The 13,872-nt window shown below is 52.9% G+C and overlaps 1 protein-coding gene across 1 annotated transcript in view; it reads left to right on the top strand.

Moving 5' to 3' along the window:
* The first annotated feature begins 13,323 nt into the window (after positions 1-13,323).
* Positions 13,324-13,872, top strand: part of TSHZ3 (teashirt zinc finger homeobox 3) — a 63,447-nt gene continuing 62,898 nt past the window's right edge. The window contains exon 1 of the mRNA XM_069026961.1: positions 13,324-13,680. Within this exon, the coding sequence (XP_068883062.1) occupies positions 13,641-13,680 (40 nt within the window). The 5' untranslated portion in view covers positions 13,324-13,640. The remainder of the gene's footprint in view (positions 13,681-13,872) is intronic.

Here is a 13,872-nt window from a genome sequence, read left to right as displayed (position 1 = left end):
TCCACACACTAACCATGTAAATGGCAATATGTGGAGAAGTTGACAACATCATAAAAAATTTACTTCCTGCAAGGATTTTCTTGAATTGGTTTCAAAAGAATCTGCTGTTTGGTCTCTTTCCTGTACTGAAATTCTAGAGGGTAGCTGCATTATGTTCATGTAAAACATGAGAAAGGAAAACTCACTGAACTCTTTCTTTCTGCTACCAAACAACTGTAGCTTAGAAAAGGTGCTTGAAATCAAAACTCTAGACAAATACAAAATGTGTGCATTTTAAGATAGCCACTAATGGAAGGTGAAATACTCTTCTCCTTCCCTTGGCTGTTGTGAACGAAGTGGCAAAGGTTGCATCTAATGATGATTTGAATATTCTGCCAACAGTTGGGGATATTCTGCCCCTGCCAAAATAAATAAATAAATAAATAAATAAATGCTTCCAACTCCCAGAGCAAATGCCTGTAAGTCTATAGAAAACAAATTAGAAATGCGTTATTCTCAATGAAAAAAGTCTCCACAAGAGCTATAATTTTATTTTTTTTCGTGCACAGAATAACATAAATCAAAAGAAGCAATAGTCTACCTTGTGTTTTGACTACTTTGACCCTCTTCAACCCCTGCCAATTTTTATCTCATTTTTGTTTAACTTTGTACATCAGAGTTTAATTTTAAACCTGGTCCTGAAGACAGTGATGTATAGGGTACATCAAGTATAGCTTAAATTACCCTCTCCCCAGTGATTTGAAGTTGAGGGGAGGGTCTTACTCCGCAGCAGGGTGGGAAAGAGAAATGGTCAGATGTTGCCCTTTGAACCTGACCACCCTCAGCTACAGAAACATTTATGCCAGAACATCACTTATTGATTTTATTATATTTTAGGATCTCTTAAAACTGTTGGTGAAGTTTGCCATATATTAATTTTTGACACATGCATATAAAAACAGAAATATGGGTTGAGCAGAAACTATAAATATAGACAACACTGCCCAATAAACTTACATCCTTTAACTTACAGATTTCTATTTCAGCTGATCATTCCGAGCAGCCTGTCTTTGAAAATAAATATTACCCTTCTGATAAGCTAACCAATTTGAAGATTGAAGCTGCATTTGAGGATTAAAGTTTTTCTTATTTGATTATTGTTGTGTCTTGTAGCAGTAGAAGATAAATATTAATAGAATGTTACAGCCCAGTTCTGCCCACTTTACTCGTGTGAGCATTTCATACCATGAGACCGAACGAATTATGCAGGATTTGGCCCTTAAACTCAGCATTGACTGCTCTGTTTCCTCAGTCCACTAAGAATAAGTCTCCCGTGAAATGTTACATGTACCCGGCAAACTCCTGAAGCCACTGCTGCCACAGAAAACTCTCGCTGATGGGTAGCTCTGAGAACTCACCATCCAATTATGTACCACTGAGCTGTGTATGTGTTTTTATTGAGGAGAACAAAAACCACAAGAAGCGCTCTACAGCAGACCACAAAATGGGTTTGGCACCTGTGTCTGCTCGGAGCCGAAGTTTCGGAGTTGTGCTATCACGTGGCCTGCTGACCCCGGGAGAGCCAGGCTGACCTTGTCTTACACGCAGGAGTCTATTGCTATGGCTCCCCTGGGAGCACAAACCAGCTGCAAACTGCTGCAATGATTAACCCTTATGTGTTGTAGATGTAGCATCAAGTCATGGTAATAAAGCTTTCACTGCATAACAGATCTCTTGCTTTGTAAATTGTTACTCTTATCAGCTGCACTGGAGGATGTTACCCCTTTCCTGTGAAGCATGACTGCTGTGCTGCTCACTGGAAAGGAGGCCACATCGATAGACTGGGTGATATTTATTCAGTTGCTTTGAGAACAATGCAGAGAACACACTTTATTTAAGCTAAAAATGCAGTGTGTGAAAATAAAAAAAAACCCACCATGAAATACTCATACATATGAAACAATATATTAATTAAACTCCAGAATGCCTGTAGCAGATTTGAATCTGGGAATGCCAGATTTGCTATAACAGACAACTGCATTGTTCTGTTGAGTCCAGGCTCCCGTTCGTAGAAGTAATTTATACCTAATGTTTTGTAAAAATGCAAACTCTTCCAGCCTGTGACTCACCTGGACAATTACAGAATTTTGCTGTTTGGCTGGAAACAGAATGTTTATAGCAATCAGCATTCACCTTCCCAAAACATAAGCAGTGTAAGTCTTATTTTGTCATGCACTTCAAACATGAGACCCAGGTCTGTGCTCTCCTGTTTGCCAAGCAGCCAAGGGGAGTTGGGAGCCCATGTCAGCTAAAATCCAAACCTCAGGCCCATGAACGGCCCCTGGCTTCCTCAGAAATGTGATGCCTTTTATCTCAGCATGCTCCCTGCCCTCCAGCTCTTCCCTTGGCAAATCTATGGCCACATCAAGGCGCTGAAAGCAAAGGTGACTTTAATGTAAGCCCCAATATGACATGATACTATCTGCTTTAGTCTGCAAAGAGCCAGAAACACTCTCTCTGAGAGATGGAGGGTCTGTGTGTCACAAGGGCTGTCAGTGCCCACAGTGCCTAGTTCAGAGGGACTTTCCAACATTCCAAGAACCAAGAAAAGCAAAAATTACTTGTTCAATGTATCCAGCCATGGAAGCAGCAGCTCTATGTGGTTTAGAGCCACAGGACTGTGGTCCTTGGTATCACTGTCTCTCTGCAGCTCAAAGATTAGATGGACCCAGAGCATTGCAGGGCTCTGTCCACAGCTCCTGGGGACAGTTTATAGTTCTTACACACAACCTTTTTCAAATGATAAAACCAGCTTCCGGGATTAAGAAAAAAAAAAAATCCCTTTGCTATAAGCAGTGGGGAAAATAAATTCAATTTAAGGAAACAAAAATTGGTTTCCCTAAAACAACTGAGGTCTTACACGTTTTGGGAGAGGATATTGTTGGGGTCTGCAGTACATTAACGTCACTAGCTGCAGATTGAGAAAAGATACTGGGAAAACTTTTCCAGCTCAGGAGTGACAACTAGGAAGGAGGCTATAGTGAGGATGGGCTTCCTTGCAAGATTCCCTAGTGTTCAGAGGGAGTGGGTTAATGCCCTTTGATAAGAGGAAAATTAACACCACTCTGTGGTACATGACTCATCCCTTTCTCCACATCTTTCAATCACATTACTTCAGCCTGCCCTAATTAAACACAGGCTGATCTGCAGGAGCCATGCTTGGGCCGGCCAGGCCAGGGGCTGCACCAGGTATTCTTGATTTCTTAACGAGGAAGAAGCTGCTCTGAACTAATGATGCTTTGCTGTTTGGTGTCTGGATTCATCTGCTTGAAAAACAGTGCAGATAGTTTTATTGCAAAAGTTAGGCTAGAGTGGGTTGTTCCTCCCTCATTAGCAGCACTGGGAGCATTTTGCTACAGGGACTGCAGATGAAAGCAATGAGTTTATTCCTCTTTCCCCAACTCCACCTCCTTAGGCAAATCAGTGCTGTTATTTAACACCAGCAGCTAAAAAAAATACTATCAAGCCCTCACTGAGTCCTGCAACAGTAACTATGGCTAGAAAGACAGTGGCCGGACAGTTAACTCCAAAACTGGCTAAACAGGGTGGGAGGGGCAATAGCTCACTCACTCCCTCATCAACTCGCAGTTGCTCCTGTTTTTCTCTGATTAGCCACTGTGGTCTCACAGGTGGAGGCTGTTGGCCTCTGAAGGGAGCAGAAGTTGCCTGTTCCCTCTTTGGAGGATGGGGGAGGGTTTCTTGGTGTTGGTACCTTGTGTCCTGCCTGGCTCCTGTAGGTGTGAGAGGCTAGTGAGGAGGAGGAGGTGGCGATGAGCTCCAGCTGCTGTGGGCTGTGTCCTTCTCTGCAGCCCTGACTTTGGAAGCTGGGGAGGCCCTGTGTGCCCTTTTACATCTCATCCCTCCTCTGGCTGTTACTCCTCTTTCCAATATACTGTTGCCCTGATATTTGGTTATTCAAAGGGGAGAAAAAAGCAACGCATTTACTGAAATTATCTGGATATTATTTTGTTCTCTTGTGGGGTTTCTTGTGTGAAGGGGGTATCTACTCTATTAACTCCCATTAATATCAAACCTCTACTATTAATAGGGTTTGCATATGGAAAGGAAGAGGATTGACCTTTAAATTCATTAAATAAAGCAAATTTAAAAAAAAAAAAATTAGTTAAAAGCACTAGTGTGATGAAAAATAGAAGAACAAATACAGAGACATCAGTATCTGGGCTTTCGTTAACACTAACGAGCAAATTATTGCAAGGGAAGATTTGCATCGTTGGAATACATATTCCAGCCTCCATACTGATATATGTGATGCGGGGTTATCTTTGTATGGCTCCTCTTTCAGAATATATTTTCTTCTTATAAAATAGCCTCTTTTTAACTCCCATTGGGGACCTCCTTATAAATGAGGAACTGGTCCTCAAGGGACTGGCCTGTATAGAAAAGTGTGTTGTTTAAAAAAAAAAAAAAGTGCATATTAGAATACTAAGCAATATAATTAGCCCATTTCTTTGGGTTTTTTAGAAAATCTTAAAAGGTATAGCCAAGTTTTAATTAAACATATTCTCTGGATGTTTGAATTGTGTAAGAATTAGAAAATCCTGTTGTATTTTAGAGGGATTAGTTGCATCAATTTAAGGTTCTGGCTCCAATCTCCACTATGCAGCCAGATATCACCACTGCTCTTGCAAAGCAGGTACAGTGCTCTGAGTGAGGTTTGGCTACAGAGCTGGGGCCACAAGCTGCCCCTCAGATGGGCATTCTCAGCCCATGGGTGGCAGCGAGCACATTCATCTTCTAATCTTTTTTACATGGCAGTAAGCAGAGGTTCTCTATACCAAAACTGGCTAAATCTGCAGATTCAAAATATTACTGCTCCTAATGATAAATATTGATTTACACGTGCTGAAAAGCTTCTGTTTCCTTCCCAGCAAGGAGTCTAAATTGTAATTAGATGAGCAATGCTTCTGCCACCCTATCACTTTTCGAGGCTGAGTCTTGAGGCACTGAATGTCCAGTAGTCTCTGGATCTCTACTCTGCTCGTAGGTCTTATCCCACCCGTGTCTCAGCTTTCTGACACAGCCCTTTGTAAAGTACTTTGAGATGCTTGGATCAAACTTGCTGCCAGTGCAAAGTAGTATTAATCAGTATTTTGTGCTATTTTGTTATGCAGCTCAGTCTATAAATCCAGATATTTATTCTGTTTCTCAGGCCCCCACAAGTGGGAAGAGGTGAAACAGTTCAGGTTATTCTTCTCAGAGCTCAGCTAACGTCATCTGCTGAATACAGCCCTAAACATCTGAAGCTGGTGAAATTAAATAAAGTGTGAGCATCCTTTGGTCTGGAGCTCTTTGCCTTCAGAACAATTACTCATGGTAACCTTAACAATGTATATTAAGGAAAAAAAAATCCTCATAGAAGAATGTAGTGTTAGGATGGAGCTCTGCCTGATATTAGAACAATTATGGAGCAGATGCATCCACTCCGAACAAAGTGACCTTTTCATCAAGTTACAAAACATTAAAGGTTAAAGAATGTTTGAAAGGAAGTTAATACTTTTAAAACATTAGAAAAAAACGCCATTCTTTCAGGACCTGACCAAAATCAGTGGGAAACTATGAGATGACTGTTTAGGCACATCCAGTCATAATTTAAGCAACTCCTATTACAGAAGGATATACAGTATTTTAAATCGTCTGATTTCTTTTACAATTAGAAGTGCTTTTTCGAAGAAGATTTGATAGGAATAAATACTCAGTGACAGAAAGCTGGTTAATTGCAATTTTAAAGTCACATTCCTTTCTCTCCATTGTGCACAGAGGAGAACAAAGAGAGGGAATCAATGGTGGGGTCAGATTTTCTTAGTTTCCACGTCTCACCTGACCCGGGCGGTGCAAACCCCAGCGCCCAGCTGGGGAGCAAAGCGCTGCGGCTCCGGCCCCGCGCTGCCCCCGCACACGGCGGGGCCGCGGCCGCTGCTCGCCAAGGGCCGCCTGGGAGGGGACGAGTGCCCGGGACCGCCCCGGGCTGCGGGACAGCAGCGGGGCGGCTGCGCCCGCCCGGGCTCGGGGCCTGCTTGGTGCGCCCGCACAGAGGATCGCAGTTATTTCTATGAATTATTCTCGGCGAAGGGCTGAGGGTGGGGAGGGGGGATGCCGGGCGCCGCACACGCTGTTCGGCCCCGCACACGGTCCGCATCCCCCGCGCTGTCCGTGTGCGGGGAATTCAGTGTAGCCCCCCCGAGCATCTGCCGGGCACTCGGGGCTTCGGGATTTACGGCCCGACGGCCTCGCTGGGGCTGGTTTTGTGTCCGTGTCCTGGCGGCCCGCACGGCCCCGCTGCGGGGTCAGGGCGCGGGGGAGGAGGAGGAGGCGGCCCGGGGCTGCGGCCGCGCCTCCGGGAGCCGCTCGTTGTCCCAGGCCCGGTGCGCGTTCCCCCGGGGTACCGAGCTCCGCCCGCGCTTTGGGGCGGCTGTAGCGTTTCCCTGCCCCTGGCGGTCAGTGGGGCCCGGAGCGGGCCCGTCGCCGGATCAAGGTGAGCTACTGGAAGATGGGCAGCTTCTTACAGATAAACTTCCATGTGCAAGCGCTGTGTGCAAACACTGAAAAACCCGCCAGGGAAGGAAGTTTCTATGAAAAAAAAAAAAAAGAAAGAAAAAAAAAAGAAAGAAAAAAAAGAAGGATTTTGCTCGGACTTAAGTTTTATCAACTTCCCACTTCAAGTATTTTTTCCTTTTTTTTTTTTTTTTAAGCATAGCTGAGCAAAACAAAATCTTGATTGCATTGAGGCACAAGCGGTCAGTAGAGGAGCAGCCGTGTCAGCTGTGCGATGGGAACTTTCAGGTGATGCGAGAAATAAGTGGGGAATCCCTTCCACTTCTCCGGGATCCTCCAAATGCCTTTCAAATTAGCCAGCCCTGAGGATCGCTGCCAGGCTCCACAAAGGCGTTCCCAAAGCCTGCAGCCAGTAAAACTTTGTGTAGGTAAAATTAGCAAAATCCCTTCTATTGAGACAACAGCCTTTGTTGTCACATGTGGTGGAGTTCCAGGATCTGTAACTATTTTTCTTAAAAGGTTTTTCCCTACTGCCCCAGTGAATGCATTATGCTACAGTAGCTCTGAACGGTATAGCTTATTTCCTTCAAAGCAGCGGCCGGTTGTTCCTTCAGGGACCCCAAGTCCTTTCAAAGGAGGGGGAAAAGTGATGGCTGAGCAGGACTGAATCGCGCCGATAGATCTTATTTTACATCAGCATCACCTCCAAAGGGCGCAGCCCCTGGGAGCGCGGCGAGTGCCGGGGCGGGCGCTGGCCGGGCCGAGCGGGGCTCAGCCCGGGGGAGATCCGACTGGGTCGAGCGGGAGCCAGGACAGCTCGGTGGCCTCATCCCTTCTCCGTCCGAGAGGGAAGGCAGAGCCTACGCCACTGACCGCAGGGACGCGCCGGGGCCCGGCTCTCCGGGCAGCAGCAGCGGCATCACCCCGCCGAGCTGCGGCCGGGCCGCCGCTCTCGGTGCCCGAGTGTCACTGGGAACTTGTTGGCCCCGGCAGGGGAGGGCGGGCGGTGCTCTCCGACCGCCGCGGGGCCCCGCGGAGAGGAGCCAGCGCTGCCCCCGGCGCTGCCGGGGGACCCAGCGAGCACCCGCCGCGGAGCCGGGCACCGCCACCGCCCGCCGGGCACCCCCGGCTGCGGGGCTCGCTCCGGGGCGCCTGCGGCGGACCTCGCACCGGGCCGGCCCGCTCGGTCCCCAGCGCGCCCTGCGGCTTCCTCGGCCGAAGCCTACCGCCCCCACCGCTCCCCACTGTGCTTGGGCTTCTTCCTGGGGGGATGTATTTCTGATATCTGGGGTTGGGTGGGGAATTGCTGGCAACTCCAGGCAGAAGCGAATCGATTCGGACAGGCTTACTTACAGTTTAAAATTAGGTTTCCAAATATGAGGACATTGAGCGTGTTTACACTTTCCTGTTTTCCCCGTGCTCTTCCCGAAATGCCTGGTCCTAATCGCAGGGACACAGCTATTCCAGTTCTGATTTTCTGGGGCTTATTACATGTCAGAACTGTAAAAGTCCTCTGGACAATTTACAGACAAAACATCTGGTTCGTTAAAGCAAAGCTACTGGACTAAGACAAACAAACTTTGCTGCTGTGTAAATTCACTTACCCAAACAATTTACATTCAAGCAAAGATTTTAGCCCGAAGAAAAACTTTTATTCATTTGTATTCAGGAGGTTTGGGAATTCACAGGCATTTTAAAATAATTTTGCTCTAATAAAGTTATGTAGATATTACAAAATGTCTTTGTTCTCTTCTCAGATCATTATCGCTGCTATAATGGTTATTGACAACACTTTGTATTTTACAGAAGCGCAGTATCGTTTTCGGGCGTGGGCAGTGGGGTTTTTAAACAAACTTGTCAGATCCGTATTCATCTGGTCCAGCCTTAATGAAAGCTGCTGCTTCTTTGTTCTTCGCCGGGAGAAACCGAAGTACTTCCCGCATTTCGATGGGTGCCGCTGAGGCGCGGGGAAGGAGGGAAGGCTGTGCCCTGGCACAGAGGGCAGCGCTGGCACCGCGGGCAGGGGGTGCGGGCGGTACCGGCCGCGGGCCGCCGCGCTCTCCCCGCCCGGGGCCGGCCGGCGCCTCCGTGGGGCTCCGGCGGGCCGCCCGTGCCCGCGGGGGCTGCACGGGCCCGGTGAGACCCCCCCAGCTCCGTACCGGCCACCGGGGCTCGCCCCCCGGCCCCAGCCGCGCCGCCGCCCCCCACAGCCGCTCCCGGGCCGCGGGCAGCGCTGCCCTGCAGCCGGCGGCTCCAAAGGCCCCGGCTTGCTGGTGCCCGGCCCTTCCCGCGGGTCCGGGGGCACTCGGCTGGCCAGGACCGTCAGGTCCCCATCCGCTCATCTGCCCCGCTCGAAGGGGAGGCGCCGGTAGAGCTGGGCCGGAGCTGGGGCGAGAGGAGAGCGGTCGGTGCCGGGGCCGTTCGGTCCACAGGACTGACCCCCGGAGAGCTGTGAACCGGTGCGAACAGCGAGTGAGAGCAGCCACGCGGGCACCTCGGCGCACGCCGCTCCCTGCCTTGTTTGTAGTGAGCAAGTGGCGAAACATCAACACGCTGCTCGGGAGAGAACAAGGTTAAAGCTCGGCTAAAACACACTGGCTTCTAAGACGCAGCTGTTCCAAGTTTGCTAAACTTCCTCACTGATCCTCCCTGGCCGTTCCCATAACTAGAAGTTAATTCCAGTGGTCCTTTATCGGCTCAGCCGCTGTCTCCACTCGGGCCGGGGGACGAAAGAGGTGTCTCGGGCAATTGGTGGCGTTTTGGTGTAGAGGAATGGTATGAGCAGTGAAAATATACACCAAAGAAAGGCAGTAAGCAGTGCCCAGTTGGGGAAGATAAAACATTCTCAGCTGGTGGAAAGTTCAGGAGTGATGGTTATCTGATTGTGACTTATAAATAATTGGTACCTTGTTTTAAAACTGCCGGGAAGACCGAGCTTAGGGCTGAGCCTCGTGTGCTGAGTCTTTGTGGATGGAGTCTGTACAGCCATCGATTTTGTTGCGTTATGTTTGGAAATGTTACACTTCATAAAATTATGTGTTCTGGCTCTCTGGAATAGACTGTGACCCCCAAAGAAGCCGACACATATGAAGGAATCTGAACTTCCCTCTGTAAATCGTCTGATAGAAAGCTCAATAGATTTTTTTTTTCTTCCTTAAAAATATATCTATAGTTAACAACCAAATTATTCCACAACTTCCTGAGCGTTTTGGCAGTGAGAGTTGTGAATGTGTAAGTGCAGTGCATGTGTCGGTGTGCACGAGTATCTGCTGCCTTCCCCCCTCTCTCTCAAACACGAGAATTATTATTCCTAAGTGAACTGAGAAAGTTCCTCCAATTACTGTTTACGGAAAGTTTCACTTATTTCATTCCCTCCCAGCCCCAGCTCGGCGCACCGGAGCGAGCCCATCACCCTCCGCTGCCGGCGCGTGTGGGCCGCCCTTTGCAGAGCCAGGTAAGCGCCGTTGGTTACACAGAGCTCCCCACGCAGCGGGGCCGGGGACTGTCTCGCGTGTTTGTTTGTGCTGGTGACACCGTTCAGCTGCTGAGGTGCCACCTGCCAGCATCCTCCGCGCAGGCTGTGCTGCGGGAGGCAGAGCTCTGCCTGGGAGCCTGTTCAAACACAAATGCCCCCACACGCACAAATCCATGCACACGTGCAACCGAGCGCACCCGCGGGAGGAGGCTGCGCACCCGCGGAGGCGCGCCGGGGCCGAGGGGCTCGCACCCCGCCGGGCACCCGGCCCGAGCCCGGCAGCGGGCAGGGGCTGACATCCATACCCCAGGCGGGCTAAGCGTGACACAAAGGCAGTGAAAGATGAGCAGATTTAGAGACAGGGAAGTAGAAGGAACAAAGTTCTTGCAACTTGCAACCGCCCCAAAATTCGGGATTGGTCGCTGCAGCACGTTCCTCGGCATGCCCCGCAGCCAGCAGCTGAGGAGGACCGGGATCGTCCCCGGCTTTGGAGAGGGCTCTCGCACATTTCAGAACAGCCTTTACAGGACTGCAGTGACTACACGCGCCGCGTCGTTTTAATTTTGCTGTAGTCTTCAGGGCGCTTTACCAGCGCCTGGTGGCAGAGCGACCGTGCGGCGAGCAGGAACAGAGCCGGCCAGGGCTCCCGGGGCTCTCGGCTGCCGAAGCTCCCGGCCGAGCATCTCAAAGTTTGTTTCGGCCTCTCCCGCTCCAGAGCTGGGAGGAATCCTCCATGTTGCGCAGCGCGGGCCGGCTCGGCCAGCAGCACCTAAGCCCGGGGTTCGCCTGTCGCCGGCTCCGCGCTCGATGCGGTCCTGCCGCAGCCATCGCCCCGCGGAGCCGGGAGCGCAGCCGGGCTGAGCGCGGGGTGCGCCCCGGCCCCCGTCCCTGTCCCTGCCCCCGGCCGGCAGCATCCTTCGGGGGGGTGGGGGGCGTGAATTATTTAGGTTTTCTATTTCCTACTTAAAGGGGGAGGAGGGAGAGAGAATGAACGAGCTATTAACCGCAGCCGAGCCCTGCTTCCCGAGGCTGTCTAACATTTGTAAATACTTATGCTGCGGCTGGTCCCCTCCTCCCCGGTTAAGTTGTTTAGTATGTTGGTTATTTGTACCGAATCCCGGTCTGTGTAGTGTCTGATGTGTTGTCGTTGCAATGTGCAGCCAGGGTGACACTGATGGATGCGCCAATGGTGAGACGGACAGATGTTAGGGCGGATCTAGCGGCACGCACCGCCGCGGCGGCGAGCCCGCCCGCCCGCCCCGCCGGGGCTGCCCGCCGCCCGGCCCCGTCCTGCCGCACGGCTCACCCACGCTCACACACTCACACACACAGGGCTTTTTGGGGAGGGGGGGGGACGTCTCGGTGTCGTCTCTTAAGCAGATCTGATCGCTCCTTCTGTGAGCAGATATTGTAACTGTGAGGAGCAACCAGCGAGTATCAATGAGATGGAACTGAGCGAGTTTGGCAGCAGAAGCGGCAATTGACAACTCACCATTTTCTTGTTTGCAAGAAATGTTTCGTTTTCCCCCAACAGTAGCAATTTCCCGGGGACTTTAGGCGACTGAGATTTTTTTTTCATCCTAAAGATCAGCTTAAAAAAAATCAACTCATAACAATAATAATCAAAAAAAAAAATATCCCCAACCTTCTCCACCCGTCATGTAAAGTGTTTGAATTTCCTGCAACTTGAAAGGGAAGCGAGAGCCCGAGAGCGGCACGGCGGCTTTATAGGATGTGAAGACGCAACAACATCTGCACTTAGTCAGGTATTTGGAATTATCCCAAATCTCGAAGAATGGGGGCGAGTGGAGATTTTTTTTGATCTTACCGTAAAAGTGAGCTCAGCCTTTTTTTTTTTTTTTTTTTAATTCCTCCCCGTGAACTTTAAAAAAAAAAAAAAAAAAAAAGCTACTGGGTTTTTTCTTTCCTTCTGTTTTTTTTTCTTTCTTTCTTTTTTTTTTTTTTTTTTTTTTTTTTTCCCCTGGTCGTTGTTGTTGTTCCCTTGTCTCTCCTCCCTGCTCCCGGCGCGGGTCCCGGCGCGGGCGGCGCGGAGCGGGGGCGGGAGCGGCCCGGGCCCCGCGCGCCCACCGCCGCCCCGGCCCTCCCCGCGCCGCGCGGCCCCGCCGCCCAGGGATGCGCAATCAAACCCGCAGCACATCGATCCGCCGGCGCTCGCCGAACTGAGCGCGGTGGCTCGGCAGTGAACTTGGACCGAGGAAAAAAAAAATTAAAAAAAAACCCAACCAACAAAACCAACAACAACAAAAAAAAAAAAAAAAAAACAACTGAGAGAGAGAGAGAGAGAGGGGGGAAAAAAAAAAAATCAACCCCCCAAAACAGGGAAAGCCAGGGAAAAGTGCTCCTTCCCGAAGAGCCGGGTGCGTGGGGCGCGGGCGCTGCCCGCTCCTCGCCGCTCCGCTGGCGGGGGCGCCGCCGGTAGCGGCCGCCGGCCGGGGCGGCCCCGACACCGCCCGCCCGCAGGCGCGGAGCGGAGCGCGGCGGCCGCGGCGCCAGCCAGGTGGGAGCCGGCGGGCTGGATGTGCCGGCGGGCGGGCGGCGCGCCGGTGAGTGCGGCCGGGGCGGGCAGCGGTGCGGGGCGCGGCGGGGAGCCGGGGCTGCCGCCGCCGCTGTCACCGCACGGGGCGGCCGGGATGGAGCGGCGGCGCCGGGCCCTCCTCGCCGGGGGGGGGGAGGGCGGGGGCGACGGGGACGGGTGGGGGGGGTCCCATGCCCCGGCGTGGCGGGAGGCGATGGCTGCGGGGAGCTCCGGCGGGGAACGGGTGCGCGCGGGGGCGGAAAGGGAAGGGCTGCGGCGGGGAGCGGGGAGAGCGGCGCGGAGCCCGGCGGGCTGCCCTGCCTGTCCGTGCCCGGCGAGCCCTCCGCCGCCGCCGCGGGCGGCTCGGGAGACCGGCGCCGGCGGCGGGCGAAGTTGGGTGGCGGAGGGGGCGCGGCGAGGGGGTCGCCCCGCCGCCGCCCCGGGCAGACCCCTGCCCGCCCCTGTGCCCGGTCCGGCGGGCGATGCGCACTGAGTGAAGGCGCGGCCCGGGGCGGGCGGCGGCGGTGCCCCGCTCCCCCTCGGCGGACCAGTTTGAGTGACACCGCGATCATCTCGTTTCCCTTCAAGCTTCGCCTGTTGCCGCCGCCGCCGCCGCCGCTCCAGCGCCGAGCCGGGAGTGGAGAGCGCAGGCTGAGGCTCCGCCGGCTCCGGCCAAGAGATCCCCCGTCTTTATGCCGTGATCTCCCAGCCCGGCCAGGCACCGGGGGCGCAGGGCGGGGTGGGGGGGACTGCGGGCTCTCCCCAGCCCTCCCGCCCGCACACCTCTTCGGGGGGCTTCCCCTCCTCCTTCCTCCGGGGCGATTTGTCAAACTTCCCCCCTCTTCTGCCAGCAGCAGCAGCAGCAGCAGGGCTGTCCTCTCCTCTGTGCCGCCTCCTCCGCCGCCGCCGCCTCCTCCTCCTACTCGGCATCGTGTATGCACAGCAACAAAAAATATATCCCCGACCCAGCCCTCGCGCCGAGGCTGGAGCAGCTCACCGGATCTCTGGGGCTGAGGCAACTCTTCCCACCCCCGCTCCCCGGCTGCCCCCCCCCGCCGGCGCCCGCAGGAGCCCAGCATGCCGAGGAGGAAGCAGCAAGCGCCCCGGCGCGCAGCAGGTACGAGAGCCGCTTCCCTTCCTTCCCTGCCTTCCCTTCCCTTCCCTCCGCGGCCGCTGGCTTCTCCTCTCGCTTCCCTCCGTTCTCTTTCATAACCGGCTCCCGGCGGGCTCGGCCGCCGCTCCGCGCCCCGCTCCTGCCCCGCTGCCCGCCGCTGCCGAGGGCTTTGCCGAGCAACTCCCGGGCTGGAGG

The sequence above is a fragment of the Aphelocoma coerulescens genome, chromosome 11 (genome assembly GCF_041296385.1).
Source record: "Aphelocoma coerulescens isolate FSJ_1873_10779 chromosome 11, UR_Acoe_1.0, whole genome shotgun sequence".
NCBI lineage: Eukaryota > Metazoa > Chordata > Aves > Passeriformes > Corvidae > Aphelocoma > Aphelocoma coerulescens.
This window is presented reverse-complemented; position numbering and strand designations above follow the sequence as displayed.